The sequence below is a fragment of the Aplidium turbinatum genome, chromosome 7 (genome assembly GCF_918807975.1).
Source record: "Aplidium turbinatum chromosome 7, kaAplTurb1.1, whole genome shotgun sequence".
NCBI classification, from domain to species: Eukaryota; Metazoa; Chordata; class Ascidiacea; order Aplousobranchia; family Polyclinidae; genus Aplidium; species Aplidium turbinatum.
Window position 1 is genome coordinate 31675441 of NC_137478.1, and position 17343 is coordinate 31692783.

At 41.0% G+C, this 17343-nt stretch overlaps 1 protein-coding gene and 1 non-coding gene across 2 annotated transcripts; both read left to right on the forward strand.

The window, feature by feature from the left end:
- Nucleotides 1-384: 384 nt before the first annotated feature.
- LOC145774603 (radial spoke head protein 4 homolog A-like) lies at nt 385-9735 on the forward strand. Its single transcript, XM_082585876.1, has 10 exons — nt 385-443; nt 816-997; nt 3322-3538; nt 6711-6873; nt 7254-7342; nt 7434-7596; nt 7857-8032; nt 8127-8336; nt 8465-8685; nt 9244-9735. The coding sequence occupies exons 2-10, from the start codon at nt 852-854 to the stop codon at nt 9470-9472; spliced, it is 1614 nt and encodes a 537-aa protein (XP_082442002.1). The 5' UTR covers nt 385-443; nt 816-851; the 3' UTR covers nt 9473-9735.
- LOC145774940 (U6 spliceosomal RNA) lies at nt 5118-5222 on the forward strand. Its single transcript, XR_014290111.1, has one exon. It is a non-coding gene; the product is annotated as a U6 spliceosomal RNA (small nuclear RNA).
- Nucleotides 9736-17343: the final 7608 nt, after the last annotated feature.

Genomic DNA, 17343 nt, shown 5'->3' on the forward strand with positions numbered 1-17343 from the left:
TGACTGTGTTTTCGGTCAAATTTATCTGGGACCCGGGTTTTATTTTGGCTGGTAGCTGAAGGAGACCTTTCCGTGCCTCTCCCGTGAGGCACCTTGACTGAGAAAACCGCAAGATTTTTTCGGTAATTCTATCGTGCAGATACCATACAAAAGTAATATGTGATATTATCTGCTATTGTACATTGAAATGAATGTGAGGCTATACCGACAATAAACTTGAATAATTGATTACGATGGACCCTTACGTTCTTTTCTGAACCAACACGATTCACTGCATATATTTTACAAAACCAATACTGTCACCTTGTGGCTAATTTCATGTGTTGTCATAACAACAAAGAAAAAAGGTGTTTGTTTGAATGATTCAGAAGTTGATAACTGGCTGCCTAGTTGGTAACTGACTGCGCACAACTGCAGGTCGATAAATTGTAGGCTAGAGAAAGGTGTGTTTGTGTTTCGCTGAGTTACGTTATGGTTATGAGATGAGATGAATTTAATGAAACTTGATGATGTCATTAATAAAAGTATCTCGCTGTCTATTCAATGATCAAAGAAAAAAATCTGAAACTTCACTTTGTCAATGATTGTTTTTTTGGTTGGTCAATCACTGTGACCCAGCTTGTGCCAGTGGTTAAATGTTTCTACAAGCATGTGGAACGGCCTGGATTAAGTTTCTAAAACGGCTTTATTAATCATTTGAACCTTTAACTTGACACATCTGTGGTAGGCTATTATACTTGTACGCTACACAGCTTGCTGCATATGTAAACACAACATAATTTTGTAATATTTAATGTTTTGAATTTTGTTTGTAGGGTTAAAACTATAAAGCTGAAGCTATTGACTTCACAATGTCTTCGCAAACTTTAATTGATGGGACTGGGAGATCCCCAGATGTCGGAACATCCCAAGAGTTTCCCAACAATCAAAGAGAGCTGGAAATACAAAATGCTAAAGCGTATTTTCTACAAACAAGCACAAAATCAAACACAAATTTGTATGTCCAACTTACTTTTTATTATTTTTGACTATGTTGATATGGTTGATAAAGGTTGATATGGTTGATAAATGTTGACTAGGTTGATAAAGATTCTTTACAAAGACAGAGGCAGAATGATGGAATTTGTGTTCCAGCTGACATTAAATGCACTGTAAGAACTTTATGGTAACTTTCTGTTTTGAGTTAGCTGGGAGTTGAACTGGTCAGTGATGACGATGAGAACCAGCTGTGGCTTCTGTCTGCTAAAGTGGAAGGACTGCACTTTACATTAATTAAATAGCATACCTTCTTTGAACATAGGCCTACTCTTACATACGCATCTTTATGTGCTTAGTAGGCTCCTGGGTTCCAGACATAGAAAGCTAACTAACACTACGGTACATGATTTATCAGATTATTAATTTAGAACAAACAACTGAAAACTTTGCTACAGATGCTTTGTTATAAACTGTGAATGTTTTGTCATTTTTAGATTTATGTCTTATGGTGGCAATGTAAATATTTAAAATAAGTTGACAAGAGGGGAATAAAGCTAATTTTCAAGCATGTTATTGTTTTGCGAAAACACAATCACCAGCTCTTGATAAGTGCTGAACTGATGTCCTTCTGAGCCTTATGATGACCACTTGACTATTCAGTTGACATATTATGGTGTTACTTTTCAGTTCTATATCAATTACTTAATTTTATGTTTTACAAACAGTGCTTCATGTGCCATGGTGGCAAATAGGTTTGAAGAGGGTTCCGTTACTAGAGCTGTCTTTGTAGATCTATCTGCAGCGTATGACACTGTCAACCATCGCCTCCTTATATCAAAGATCCTCAATATCACCGAGAACTTTCGATTCACTAAGCTGATACAATCTTTGCTTAGCAATTGCCGTTTCTATGTTTATTTTTGTGGCAAAAATAGCAGATGGAGACAGCAGAAAAATGGTCTACCACAAAGGAGTGTTTTAGCCCCCATCTTGTACAACATTTATACAAACGACCAACCAATCCATCCTGGTACAAGAAGCTTCATATATATACGCTGACGATTTGTGTATAACAACACAACACAAACACTTCACTTCCACAGAGAGAGTAGGCTACTCAGCGATGCTCTGGATGGGCTGACAACATACAACACGGACAACCACCTGCGTGCCAACCCCAATAAAACCCAAGTCTGCGCATTCCACCTTAGATCCCGGGATGCATCACGCCAACTAACATTTCCTGGAATGGAACCAAACTGGCACACTGTATCAATCCCACATACCTCGGTGTCAAATTAGATAGGTCCCTCACATACAAATCCCATATCGAAAAAGTAAGAGCTGAGGTGGCTTCTAGAAATAATATTTTACAGAAACTCGGAAACTTTGATTGGGGTGCCCTCCCTGACACAATACGGTCAACTGTTTTAGCCTTATGCTATTCGGTTGCAGAATATGCTTGCCCAGTGTGGGAACGCTCAGCACATGCCAAGAAAATTGACCCCATATTGAACCAAAGCTGCCGTCTGATTACAGTTTGTCTCAAACCAACCAACATCACATCGCTGCACATTCTGTCCAGAATTGCTCCCCCAAACATCAGAAGAAGCGTGACCAGCAGAAACGAAAGATCTTGTCAGGACATAGATTTGAGACACCCGATGTATGGCCAAACTCCAGCACACAGGCGTCTGAAGTCAAGAAAAAGTTTCCTTGCTTCAGTTGTTGCATTAGGTCAAGACAATGTTGCCGCCAATGTGCGGGTTCAACTATGGCAGGAGGGACTCATGGCAGCCGGACCAACATTGGCCAATATGGAGCTCACACCCATGGACAGCCTTCCTCCCGTAAAACGTGAACCGTGGAAGTATTGGCGATGCCTCAACCGCTTAAGAACTGGTATTGGCAGGTGTAAAACCTTGATGAGACACTGGGGGTATTCCATGGGGAGCACAAGTTGCAAATGCAGACAGGAGCAAACGATGCAACATCTACTTGAATGCCCTGACCTAAAAGCAAGGTGCTCTGCACAGGATTTGGCCGAGTTCAACGATAAGAGCAAGAGCCTGCGTGATGCTCTGGGCAACGGCCGTGTGACACACGATGAAGAAGATGTGCCATGGTCAATACCAGAGTTGGCTACACAAGTACACATCTTGGTTCTTACAAGAATCTGAACGTAGGGGCTAACGTTTGTTTGGCCACTTCTGTTAACTGCCCACTTAATTAAATATTTTAAATGCCACACAGTGTACGGTATGTCCTATTTATGAATATACTGTTTAATATGCATCCTGCTGTCTTTCTACTGGTGAAAATATAATTTTAATGCTTTTTCAGATACGACCATTTGTCCAGAGTTTTAACAAAAGCTTTAAATGAGCGTCCTGAGAATCTTGTCGACGTATTCGAAGATATTAGCAAATCAGTAAAGCGTGAAAAGTTTGTATCAACTCACGACACTATCCGTGATGAGTTTGAACCGAGCACAGAATTCAATCTCGCCGAAATCCAGAAGCCTCTCTTTGAGAAACAAGGAGATGGTGATGCTGAAATGGTCAGAAAAGTTTTGTAGTGACATTTTGGTGTTGATATAGGCACTTTTAGGCTTATACTGAGTGAAATTTGATACTGAAAAGATTTATGTGTTCTATTGTTGTATAGGCTATCAGGCCTCGAAATTCGTTTTTGTTGACGGCGGACAAACGTGTCCGGTCTGAGCAGCTATCTCGGCGGACAAATTAAGTCTCACAGCAGACACACCAGTTTTAGCGTCGATCGTCACACTTAATCACTTTATCTTGATAATTCTTCGCCATTTGAGAACTATAGCTACGGTTGAGAAGTCTTTTTAAAATTTCAGCGAAGTCACTCTGAAAGGCTTTCATCAGACCAACGACGTGCGCTTGAAGAGTCAAAGCGCCGCGTAGCTGCTTAATAAGCCGCATAACTAATTAACTTCCACCGAACGAGGTCGTGTGGCTTCTTACGTCACAATGCTCTGGACACGAGTTGAAAAACTTTTACACTAACGCTACTATTTTCTGTTGTGCAAAGTTTCACTAGGCTTTTTTCTTTAGGTTTATTTTTGCGAGTCATGTGAGCGAAAGTGAATTTTCTCTGGGCCTTTTCTTTCTTACTGTAATACCAAAACTAAACAAATTTTGCTGCATCTTGCTGTAATAGCCTACTCGTATAATCTACTTTTGTAACCAACCTTGCCTTATCAATATTACTCGGAGATCAAAGCCAGACATTGTGACGTAAGACTTGAACTAAGTTGCGCGTGATTAGTGTAAAAGTACCGGTACTCCCATCGGTTCTTAGCAAATAATTCACCTTTGTTACGCTGATTCAATGTCACCAATCGTTGAAGCAACGTAAAAATCAAGTTTTCCTGCTTGAATGGAAGCTAAGGGATACAGTATTAACATTTTCTAGTATGCGCGCTAGAATGCGCGTGAAATTATATATTCGCAACAATTGTTCGTGCTATGCAATGACGATTTCTACCGCTATTTCTCGGCGGACAAATATGACCGATCTAGATCAGGGGTCACCAACCTTTTTTGCGTGCGGGCCACTTTGGCACTAAGGAGAGCTGTGGCGGGCCGCACTAATAAAATGTTAGGTAGGTTGACTCTTATGCTAGAAAAGAACGCATTTCGTACCCAGTATTCAGCGTTACATGTTGTTCATATTTAATATGTTAGAATACCGCAGGAACAAAATTAATCGAACGACGCTACTGGCAGGCCAAGCTCCTTTTACAACACTTTTGACTTTTTAACGATGCCTAATAAACGAGGCCACTTGTTTTGCGCACTTATAGAGAGACGAGCCGCGGTTTCATCAGGCTGCATACAATAGTGACCAGCAAACATATCAGCGAAAAATAGGCTCCAATAACAGGGAAAAAGAAACCAGGCACCATGAAACAAACGCTTGTGGAAATCACCGAAAAATCGTAATTCTATCGTAATTCATGAACAGTCTTCCCTCTAAAAAAGCAATGAGTTGGTTTTTCATCCTTTTTGTGAGAGTCTACAAAACCGTCTTTCTTTGATTATTAGACAACTGTCACTTGCAGTGCTTATCAGCATGGCAAGAATTGTTGATTAACAACATTTTGCAGGACTTGCTTCGGCAGAACATATACTAAAATTGGAACGATACAGAGAAAATTAGCACGGCCCCTGCGAAAGGATGACACGCAAAATCGTGAAGCGTTCCATATTTCTTTAAAAAAAAAAACATTTTGCAGTAGGCCTACTAAGCTAAATATTTTCATAATACAATCAGAAAAAGTCTTTAAATTTATATAATTATAATATTTTGCCAATTTATTATAAATTGAGTTGGCACACCGACCTATTTTGCCAACAAAAACTTGCATAAAGAGAACACTGCTCGTGAAACACAATAACGGTGAAACGCACACTAGTGTTTACATGACATTTGCAAACTTAAAATAAGCAACCCTATGCTCACAGACAAATTCGAAAACAGACGTTTTAATCAACCGCTGGATCAGTGTGGCTGGACATCGCATTGGAATAACTTTAAGCAAACCCCACCGAGAACTATAATCTGATTGGTCGGTCGGTGGAATCGTATGCAAAACGAAAATATGCTTCCCGGAAAGTATTTTTTGCCTTCGTGCTCTTAAACTTCTCAAGAAAAGTATTTTTGGTTATACTTGTACGCTGATACCTTCCGCGGGCCGCAGCGATACTGCGTGGCGGGCCGCATGCGGCCCGCGGGCCGCCAGTTGGTGACCCCTGATCTAGATGGTACTTCCCGCGGACATCACATGCTGTGACGGCGGACATGACCGCCGTGTCCGCCGTGAATTTCGAGGCCTGGGCTATATCATATTGCTCAAAGGTGTAGCCTATGTTATTTGCAGAATATACAATACATATACAGTAGTCTCTGCTTATTAAGCCCAATTTGTTTCAATTTGAAGTTACTCCCATTTATTTCTGTAAATAGAAAATATCTCTGCTTAATAAGCCCATCTGCTTATTAAGCCCAAAATCGTCCAGTCCCGAGGTGGGCTTCATAACCGGGGATTATGTACATTTATTGATGCAATAGATTGAGTTTCACATGATTGTTGAACATTGACTTCACAAATGTAGATACAATCGACCTGTTTTACTGTTTTAAATTAATGCTGCGAGTTCACTGTGGTTGTACCTGAAGCGGTGAAGACGAAGTCGCTATTAATACGTTATGTAACCTAATACCTATTTAACATCTAGCTACTATCGGCTCTCGAGAAACATATAGTTGATTGGATGGTCTAAATGGCTATCATGTACTAGTGAGTGCTCAGCCTTGTGCTGACAGCCAGATTGTTTTTGAACTTGCAATGAAATCAAAAAAATCAAATTCGCTGGTTTATTTTTTTCTCAATATGTCATGGCAATACATTGGTACATTACATAGTGAAATGAGAGTGGAAGAATGCGAAGGACTTTACGAGGTTACTAAGTCAGCTTTCACTCATTCAGTGTTTTACAATATGCCTACTGAAAACCAATCGTTCCTAGATCTGGCATATCATAGAAAGATGAGCATCTTAGTAATTAGATTAGTGACTTGTCCTACTTCAAATAACAATTTTAAAAGATTTTTAATTTGATTAATTCTCTTCCTGTGTAAAAGAAAGTTGCTCAGTTTGTTTTATTGTCATGCATTGAGAACTTTTGCATCATCTTTAGGATGCAGAAGAAGAGATTGAGACTCCTCTTCCAAATGTCATGGACCTCTCCTTCTTCTTTGAGCAAGGAGGAGTTGGATTGGGAAGGGAAGAAAGTTACAGAGTCTTCCTTGCTCTGAAGCAGCTGGTGGACACGTATCCTCTTCAAACTGTTCGGTTTTGGGGTGAGCTTTTATTCAACCAGCCAAGATTTCTTGATTCATGATTCTGTTTCTTGTTGATGGGCCAAGTTCAGGATTTTAAAAGCTGCTCTTTTCGAAGGTTACGACCGATCATACTCAAACTTAGGCAACTATTCCACTGTTACGTCATTAGCTCATGGCCCAGTGTTGAGAAGTTGGTTTAGTTTCAGATAATTTATTTCAGATGTTGAGAAATGCTGAGATTGTAAATCTTCGCATGACATTGTTTCAGGGAATCAATGCTGCTTGTAATTTAAACAAAATCATTTCCATTGTGCTCCACGACAAAATCACCACTTACCTTCCTTATAAAGGTGTTGTTTTTTCCACATTCTGAAATTGTTGTTTTCGTTTTTTCTTAGGCAAGATTCTGGGCACGGAAGCGAACTACTTGGTGGCGGAAGTTCAGTACAGAGAAGGAGAAGAAGATGAGGAAGAAGAGGAAGAGAAGGTAAATTATTATAATCCTCTTAATTTGTGACATCATATTGTATGACTTGTGCATTTCATGATGCTACAAGACATTATTGTTGATGTAACAGGAGGAAGATAAGGAAGACGAAAAAGAGGAAGAAGACGAGGAAGGAGAAGGGGCGGAAGAAGATGATACTCCAAAGCCGGACTTCAAGCCTCCTCCAGTAATTCCAAAGGAAGAAAATCGAGCAGGAACAAACAAGTTCGTCTACTTTGTCTGCAACGAGCCAGGTGAGGGGCACACCAGGCAATCATATGTGTGGGCCAATGATTTTTTTCAACCACGAAACTCTAAGTCATGGTGTTTCTCTTCTTATTACACAATGAATCAATCAACTATCTATCGCTTCATGTTAAAACTGTCCGCACAAAAAATATAGAAGTAGAATATTTTCACTCCCACGTATTAAGTTGACTATAAATGTAGCAGATTTTAAATGCAATGTCATGTCGCTTTTAACTTAATCTTCATCATTTGTTGGTTTCTTCAGGAAAAGCATGGGTCAAGTTGCCCCCAATTACTCCAGCTCAAATCTGTGCCTCCAGGAAGGTCAGAAAGTTCTTTACTGGCAAGCTGGAGGAGCCGGTGATAAGCTATCCCCCTTTCCCTGGAAACGAGTCAAACTACCTGAGATCACAGATCGCGAGGATCAGCGCTGCGACTCAGGTGAGCAGCGATTGAAATTTTGACATTCCAACTTTGCATGTTAATAAGCAGTTGCTGAAACTTTTAATGTTCCATGATGCATATTTTGGTTTAGGTGAGTCCTCTCGGGTTCTACCAGTTTGACGAAGAAGAAGAGGAAGAAGAAGAAGGGGAAGGGCGAACTGACTTCACCGAAAACCCAGATTTTGAAGGGATTCCTCTCCGTGAACTCACTGATCCATCGTTGTCTAACTGGGTCCACCATGTGCAGCATGTGCTCCCACAGGGAAGATGCGTGTGGTACAACACCGTCCAGAAGAACGAGGTGAGATCTAATCACTTCATCGTTGAGATGCTTTCATTGTGGTCATCCCCAGATCACTGCAGCTGTTTGTCATCCTTGAAGTAATAAACTTTCGGAGCATGACCTGAACGCGTTTTGTTTGTTTCCAGGACGACTTCGAAGATGAAGAGGAGGAAGAGGAAAGGGAAGAGCCGGATGAACCGGAACCGGAAGTTGGGCCTCCCCTTCTTACCCCCCTTAGTGAGGACGCAGAAATAGAAAACACCGCTCCCTGGACGTGCCGACTGACATCGAACCTGGTGCCCCAGTACGCTGTCGCCATCCTCAAGTCAAACCTGTGGCCCGGGGCGGCTGCTTTCTCAGACGGAAAGTGAGTCCTGATGTTGATTGACTGAACGAATATTTTCATTCAACCTGAGTAGAAAGACCTCTCTGTGCTATTTTACAAACTCGCAGAAGTTTTCATTTATTTTCTTTTTGAAAGGTTTCAATCGCGTTGATGCTTGATATTAATTTTAGGCATTGAGTATTTTCAATTCGTTGTATTTATAATTTTATATAGCCAGCTTCTAATCGCGGATATAAGTGCAAACACAACGGACAGGGACAAACTGGAGTTGCCGCTTTAATGAAGCGTTTTTCCACTAACGGTTGTCGAACCCATATCTACTAACTTTGAGCCTGGTTTTCTATTTGTTTGAGCAATAATCTTTTCAAGAAAAACATGTAATTTTGCCTTTAAGCGATATAAAAAAACTCATCGAACCCAATGACTTGTTTTCGGTATGGAATTTTACTTCTTCTGAAGTATTTGTGTTGCCCTTGGACAATACCCTGAGAACCACCCATCTACAGCTCTACATGTTTGTTAGTTGAAGATCTGCGTGTATTGTCAACATAATAATGAAATCAAACCGTGTCATTGCAGGCGGTTTGAAAACATTTACATCGGATACGGACAGAAGTACAGTTCCCAGAACTACAGCCCTGTGCCTCCTCCCCCCATGCAGAAGGAATACCCAAGTGGGGCTGAAATAACTGAAGCAGAAGATCCCAGTGTCGAAGAAGAAGCTGCTCTCAAAGCTGCGCAGGAGGAAGCGATGGCAGCCGCAGAAGAGATGGAGGAAATGGAGGAAGAAGAGGAGGAGGATGATTAAAGGGAAACGTTTCAAAAATATTTTATAAGAAACATTTCCTTTGAACGTTTTGTAACATTTTTATCTCACTTATGTTAGTTGAGCGTTACTATCCGTTGAATCAACGTCACGCGGGAAAGGTATGTTGACTACGTTGTTTTGTATTGTTCAAAAATTTTGGGAAGTTGTTTCGCAGTTAAAAGTTCAGCCCCAGTTTCCGTAGCTTTGTGACATTCCCTTTATTTTTGTATCAGATTTATTTAATAAAGTTCCTGCTTATGTCTCATGGTACTGTTTCTCTTTAAAACTTTGTAGAAGCTTTTTCGGTTGAAATGATGTGTTTTTGAGGCGGTGCAGCACAACTTGGCTTATCAGATGGTTGAAGTCAACATTTCTATAAAACAAATGACTTTGACAAACGCTTTGACACAAGTAGCGTGCTACTGCCGACCTCTGCCTATTAACCAGGTGATGATATTATTAACCTACCCACCTTGATTGGTTGACGCAAGAAGGAATACGATGTTCACCAGTGTTGTAGAGTGACATAACTGGTGGGGACCGAGGTGAGACTCATTTTTTACCCTGAGTCAAGGCCGAGACATAGAATTAGATAAAAATACGGCCGAGACGTTGGACAAGATTTTACTCTACCAGCTAGCTTACACTTCAGGATCGATAGCCTACCACATGTTATCACTAGGTCGATGAAATGTAACGCGCTACCGCTTCTCGGATCAAAAGTAGTGTGTGCTCCAGCTACTTTGTTTTCAGCTGACACAGGAAAGCTTCATTCAAGTACCTTGTGAAATTAAAATGACCATAAAACGAATGGCATCACGTTTCCATACGACATTCGTTTACACTGTTATTTCAACGTCTTTATGGAAAATGGGTTGAAGTTGAAATTTTATTCTTATGCATCTTTTAAAGTCAAGATATTCATAAAAAAATGTCTAAAAACGATTCATTTTTGTTACTAGAAGCGGAAGTACGACTGAAGCAAATGTGGCGCTTATCCGCTACATTTGGAAACAACTAGCTGTCGCTACTTTAATCCTTAAATAGACTAGTAAATATAGGGCCTAGGAGCAGGCGCGAATCTAAGAGTTTTTTTCGGGGGGGGCCAGAAAATTTGAAAATCAATTAAAAAGAAAGAAAAGGCTAAACAGATATGAACAATGATACTACGACATATAAGCTTACGATATGCTAGAAAATAGACATTAAAACAACCATTTTCATCAATTGTGATGCCGAGGGACTAATATCAGCTGTTTAGAAGCATATCAAACCATTTGATGCGGAAACATACAATTTTTCATAAAATTTCGGGGGGGCCCGGGCCCCTGGCCCCCCCCATAAATCCGCGCCTGCCTAGGAGGCCCGGTGGGGAAAAAATATACAATTTTTTTTGTTTTTTAGAGCTGTTGTTCCAGAAATGCCTCAAATAGTTCCTTCTGCAAGCCAGATTTTGAGACTTAACAAGCCCCAACAAAATTTAGTACGTCTAAAATCAGAGCACGCCTCAAATTATGATCAAGGGCCTCTGAGGCTCGTTTTGTTATTTAGAATAGACTTTAGAACTTGATCTACTCATTACACAACCTATATCTCCAAAAAAGTGCTCTTGGTGTTAATTTACTTTTTAGAATTAGCCTAACCGGATGAAAGTCGGGTAAAAAACAAGATAAAACTGTTCCTGGCATCTCCAGAACAACTGGTAGATGCAGACATCACAAGACGCATCAGGAAGGGAAAACTTTGATAAATAGAGAAGTGCCACATCGAGCAAATGATATCATGTAGTGAATATCAGATATCGATATTCACTAAGTTACAAAATGCTAGTACCGTATCCCAAGAACAGTGATTGGGACAGTGCTCAAACGGAAGCGGCTGTAGGCCTACTTGTGTCTTCAAACCAAAAACAGGAAGAGTAGCTTATCAACAAATAGGCTACGCCAGAAATGTCGAAGAAATATTTTAGAACACTGAGTCGCAACCAAAATATGTCGCTGTGTATCGACAATGCCCACCATTAGGAGGGAGGGAACGACCTAGCGAGATGGTCAGAGCGCTTGGGTCTATAATCCCAGGCCCGTGACCAGACATTTTTAGTCAGTCAGCAATCGCCCCTACCCCCAAAACGAACGTTTTAATTCTATTAACTTACAAAGTTTTGATAACATTTTATTAAAAAAAAAACGTTTTACAATTGTTTGGTTGCATAATTGCATTCAAAAGCTATATTTTCAAATATGAAAATGTTGGATTCCTAACAGTTGCTGCTTTTGCGCCCCCTAACATTTTCTTTCTAGCTACTTCACTGCTGTCCAACATTCGTTACTGCTCACTTAGCATATTTCAATTATATTACTGTATTTACAGTAGGTCACTGGTGGTAGGCCTAGTTCTATACACTTTTTTATAGTTGGCTATCGGTTTTTTGATTTCGACAGGATAGGTGGTATATAACATATCGTTTCTAGCACTTGTATATAGCCTCTACAAGTATGCGAAACTACCAGGAATAACTATCAAGGCTTTGTCAGTCCGAGGATAAACATTCAAAACCAAACCATAGCCTACCTTGGCGTTGTTTAATGAGGCTATAGACAGGTTTGGTCTGAGATCATGTTCTAAAAACAACTAAACCTGAAATAACGAACTGAAATAATTGGTCACAGCGGTAAACCATAATCTCTTCGTGGGAAAATTGTAACATAAAATTCCCAAATCCGTTCGTCTGTAGGTATGTACTGACCGAAAAATAAACACACTTTCGAAACGTCTATTCAAAAGTGTATTCCAGTAAAACTAGCCCACGCGGCTATCGAAATCGAGATGCAACGACACCTCTAAAAACTGTCACTACAATACAAATTACTTGGATAAAAGACGGAACTTTTGTCCAGCTAGCAAGCACTAAGCCAACAGTTAAATGAGCGGCCAACTTTCAAGCAATCATTTTACGAATGACCAGAATAGATATCAATATCTCAAATTCACGTATGCAGTACTATGACGCAATAATGAAAGACAATTATGAAGTCATTCAACAGGTGTTTAAAGCTGATGTAATCCAATGTATTCATGTTTAAACAGGTTTCAAATCGAAACAGGCCCAAACAGGTCCAAACAGGTTCAAACAGGCCTGACACAAGTCTTATTAGCGATGGTGGAATTTTGGCACATTTTCTAGCAACTTCCATGACGTAATATTCAGTAGACTTGAACTGTTTTTATATGACGTTTGAATAGGTGAAAATTGTCGGGAACATAGCGGCCCCTAGTTATGACAGTCTGACATGGCATAACTAAAAAAGAATTAACGACAATTTTGAGCCAATGAATAAAACACACGATACATACGCAAATTGTTTGAATCACTCACGTTTAAGTTAATACGCAAATACAAAGGGCATGCAAAGAATGAACAGCAATACGAAATAATACACGACGATACATGAAATTGGTACCATAGGTACACGCTAAAATGACGCTATATACAATGGTTGCGCTAATAACCGACTGTTTCGGGCTCAGACAAAGGTCGACCACCGCAGACAAAACCAGGCTCAAACCATAACACTTAGGTGTTCTTTACGGGGGCGAGGCACGAAATATCCCTCAAAACGTAGTCTACTTTCACTTTCCCCGTACTCTCATCGTAGTTGCAGACGGCAACTTTGGCTCTACGAACCACAGGCTTCCCTTTCCTAATTTGTGGAACTACCTCATGCACCCTCCCAAGTTGATACTTCCCACGTTTACCAATATCTTGGAGAGAACCTACCACTACAAGTTGACCAGGCTCCAAATTCTCGGCCATTTTTAGCCATTTTTTCCGGCCCTGAAGCCCTGGCAAGTAAAAATCGATCCATTTACTCCAAAACTACTGAGAAAGTGACAAATTGAACCGATAATCTCTTCTTAATTGGTCACGATCATGTGGTTGCCCAACAGCACAGTATGGGTCTAAGTATGGGGTCAAAAGTGAGGCAGGGGTGATGACAGTAAAATCCCTAGGGTCGTCACTCAAAGGTACCAAAGGGCGTTCGTTCACGATCCGAACGGCACTGCCTGTGTACGTAAGCAGTTCAATAAAATTGGGCTTACGAATTGAAGAGTCCAAAATGTGAAAGAAGTATTTGGTCATATCGGCCACGAAACCAAATCTTTCAAGCCGAAATCTAGCCAAGACATCTGCCAGAGGGTTTAACAAGTCAGACAAGTCAAGACAAGAAGACATTAAATCATTAACACAAGTTCCTCGAAATTCAGATTTTCCATCGTAAACAATGCGCTTTTTTAATTGTGACGTCACAAAGTATGGTAAATACCATTCAAATCCCTTGACATTTCCTGCTTCACCAGCACGCTCAATATAGCCATTAGATTTAAGATCTTTCATGGTGTCAGTAAGGAAATCACAAAGTTCAGGTTGTTTTAAAGCTTTCTTTCTTAAAGCAGCAGCTCTATCTAACGCCAACACAAAATTGTTAGGTAGATCAATATCTTCCTTCAACGGAACAGGTATCTCAAATCGACCATCTTTCAACTCAATATTCGGTTCGACACGTTCTCTAGCCAAATTATCATTGCGAGACAAATCACATTTTTCATTTTGCAAAGTCAAATCCTGAATGACTTTATTCAGGTCTGCTATTTCCATATCACGAGACTCAATTTTACGCTGAAAGCTAGAGATGACATCCGACTCTGAAGACGTCTGCACTCTGCACACTTTAGCAACACTTTCAACTAAGGGTGACTTACCACCACAAGCCAACCAACCGAGAGGAGTGAGTAAAGCATGCGGTTCACTACGATTTTCACCAACACGTTCTTCTTTTGTCCACATCAAATAAGCGTTGTCATTGCCAATCAGTACATCTACAGTACTACAATCATTCAAATGAAACATATTCACGTCATGAAAATGACGGAAACCACTTAAATCTTGTTTATGAGGTAAAGTTTTAACATCGTCAGCCCAAGCTGGGTTAACCACCGAGGTTATATCACAAAACAGTTCATCAGTCTCTAACGACTGGATGTTGAGTTTAACAAGGTCAGCACAAGTAGGTTTCTGACCAGCCAGAGTATCTATTTTACACGACGCTTTATCATACGGTTTAAGACCAAGTTCGCACACCAAGTCACTCGAACTGCGAAGGTCAACTGCGAACCAGGATCATGCTGACAATACACCAACTTCGATTTGCCAGTCATTGGATTCAAAACACGAGCAGCAGTAACGCGGTTAAAGGCTGCTTTAACATTTCCAATCTTAACATTACGCACAGGAACTCTGGCACGAGCATCATCTTTCCCAATCGAATCCAGAGAATCACGTGACGTCACATAAAAATCATGCAGAAGAAAATAGTGTTTCCTATCGTTGTTAGGCCCACACTTACGACAGTTATTTACATGAACGCAATCCCTAACCATATGCTGGCGCAAACAATTCAAGCATTTGCCAGCTTTCACAATGACATCTCTCCGATCTTTAGGTGTCAAGCGCAAAAATTCTTTACAATTAGACAAAAAATGATATTCAACTTGACCACGTGACGAACAACAAATGCATGCCGGTAGGTTTTTACGTCTGGCTTCACCACCGCGCGGTGCGCCAACAACAGTCGAGTACTGCGAACTCCCTGACATCACATCATCATGGGGTTTTACGGACGTCTGCCTAACCGGACATGAAGGCAATTTTCCTTTGCCAAACTTTTTAAATTGCTGCGACTCACCAGAATCGCCCATTAGCATAATGCTAAAATCAGTCGACTTACGCGTTTCCTCCCGTACTACAAATTCAAACAAACTCTGAAAAGTAGGCTCATCAGTGCCACCATACTGATCACCTAAAAAGTCAAGATAACGCTGCTTAGCGTCAAACGGGAGTCGCTTAGCCAAATCCAAAACAAAACGTCCTTCCAATTTGTCACGCTGACCATAAGCTTGCGCGTAAAGCAAACACTGCGATAATTCATCTTTAAACTCTTTCAGATCACTGGAAGAGGTCGAAGTCAATTTGCTACCATAGCGATACTTTCTAATTTCCGGTTCTGCGAAAAGACCTCCACGAACTCCAAAACGTTGAGACAAGCGAGCTAATGACATTTCTATCCTGTTTTCCTCTGACAAGCCAGGAGTGTCGGAAACCAAATTAGCAATCGTCTGTGCAGCTGTTCTAACACAAGCTGCTTGCAACAAAGTCAAACGAGTTCCCTTAAAGGGCGAAGCTGCCATCAAGGCCATAACACGATTTTTAAAGAAGACAAATGGCATATTATTACCATCGTAACCAATCAAGGCCGCCTTATCGAAGAACGTCCTACTATTTTGGTATTCAAAAAAGCAATCCTGTTGTTGAGAACTCGATTTAGCGGGAGAAGACAAGCTATATCCCTTAAGGGGCTGAGTGGGCTCAGTCACATGCACAGCCCGATCACGATCCTCAAACACGTTAAAATCAGGAGACACGATACGCCTCTCACAACCACCCAAATTACGTGTAGCTGGGCGATCAGCAACTAGCGGCGCAGAAAACTTTAAAGGGGGCCAAGCATTACTGCTAATGGCGGCCCCGTGACCTGTACGCTCTGGGGGAGGAGTTCGGTTATAATTCACAGACCTTGGCTCTACAGCCTTCGGAAGACCCTTAGCCGCGGCCCCGAGACCTCCTGAAACATCTTGAAAAGATGTGGATTGTACTGGTCCACTTACAGATTGAACAGGCGTCTGGAAAAGGTTAGGTAAATTAAACTGCGATTGATGTTCACTTCTGGAATGCCTAGAAGAGCCCTTCCTAGAGCTACGCCGGGAGCCCAACTCAGAACGATATTCAGCTAAAACTACCTCTTTACGTTGTTCAGCCCTCAACTGAGCGTCTTTGAGTGCGAACTCAGCAGCTCTGGCTTCGGCCTGAGCTCTCGCGGCAGCCTCAGCTCTCGCGGCGGCCTCAACTCGTATGGCTTCAGTTCTCGCGGCGGCCTCAGCAGCTCTCGCTTCGGCCTCAGCTCTCACGGCGGCCTCAGCAGCTCTTGCTTCGGCCTCGGCTTGTATCTGTAGCTCCTCTCGTCTTAGCTGTAGGTTAATTTGTGCAACTATCCGTGACGAGCTCTCAGACATCCTAGTGCTTACATTTGAGGCGCTATCCTCAGGATGTATGTCAGCATCCAACCTATCTGAGAACTCACTTTCTTTTTGTTCGAAGTTATTTTTTAACGAGTTAAATTCGGGATCTACCCTATCATGAAGTTCTGCTAAGATTGCAGAGTTAAAAATTTTACTCAAGAGAGCATGGAAATGCCGTAATTCCTCTTCTAAAGTAGATAAGTTAGATCGAAAAATTAACAGTTCCTGCTTATCACTCAAAGAACCTAGGGCTACAGAAAGTTTCCCAATTTGAGTCAAAATATCCCGTCTAAGATGCCGGGCCTCTCGAACTGACTTAGCCTCATCGTTAATGGGTCCCTCCCCAAATTGGCCTGCCCGACCGCAAAGAACATCATCAGGCTTAAACTCAGTCGAGTCTGCGGCGGTCGAGTCCCTGTCGCCACCGAGTGTAGACATATTAAATGTTAGGGCTAAATTTAACAATTAAAAAATTAAGTTACACAAACACACAAAATTAAGTTATAAAACTTAACTGTAAAGACCGTAAAAAATACAAAAAAGAATTTAAATGCACGATACCGTAGCTGTACGAGTATATGAAGTCCAAAAGTCCACAAAACTTGCTTGGATTCTTCCACTTGAATCTTCAAGCACAGATAGATTGCTTTTAATCTTCTTTCTTGCCAATGATTGTCAAAGTTATTTTTCTTCAGTACCAAACTGAGAAGATATGTCTTTACTTTTTAGCTTAAAGT

Coding starts and splice junctions, on each gene's coding strand:
- LOC145774603 (XM_082585876.1), top strand. CDS start 852: ATGTCTTCGCAAACTTTAATTGATGGGACTGGGAGATCCCCAGATGTC. Junction 7,343..7,433: donor AGGAAGAAGAGGAAGAGAAG/GTAAATTATTAT, acceptor TTGATGTAACAG/GAGGAAGATAAGGAAGACGA. Junction 8,033..8,126: donor GGATCAGCGCTGCGACTCAG/GTGAGCAGCGAT, acceptor ATTTTGGTTTAG/GTGAGTCCTCTCGGGTTCTA.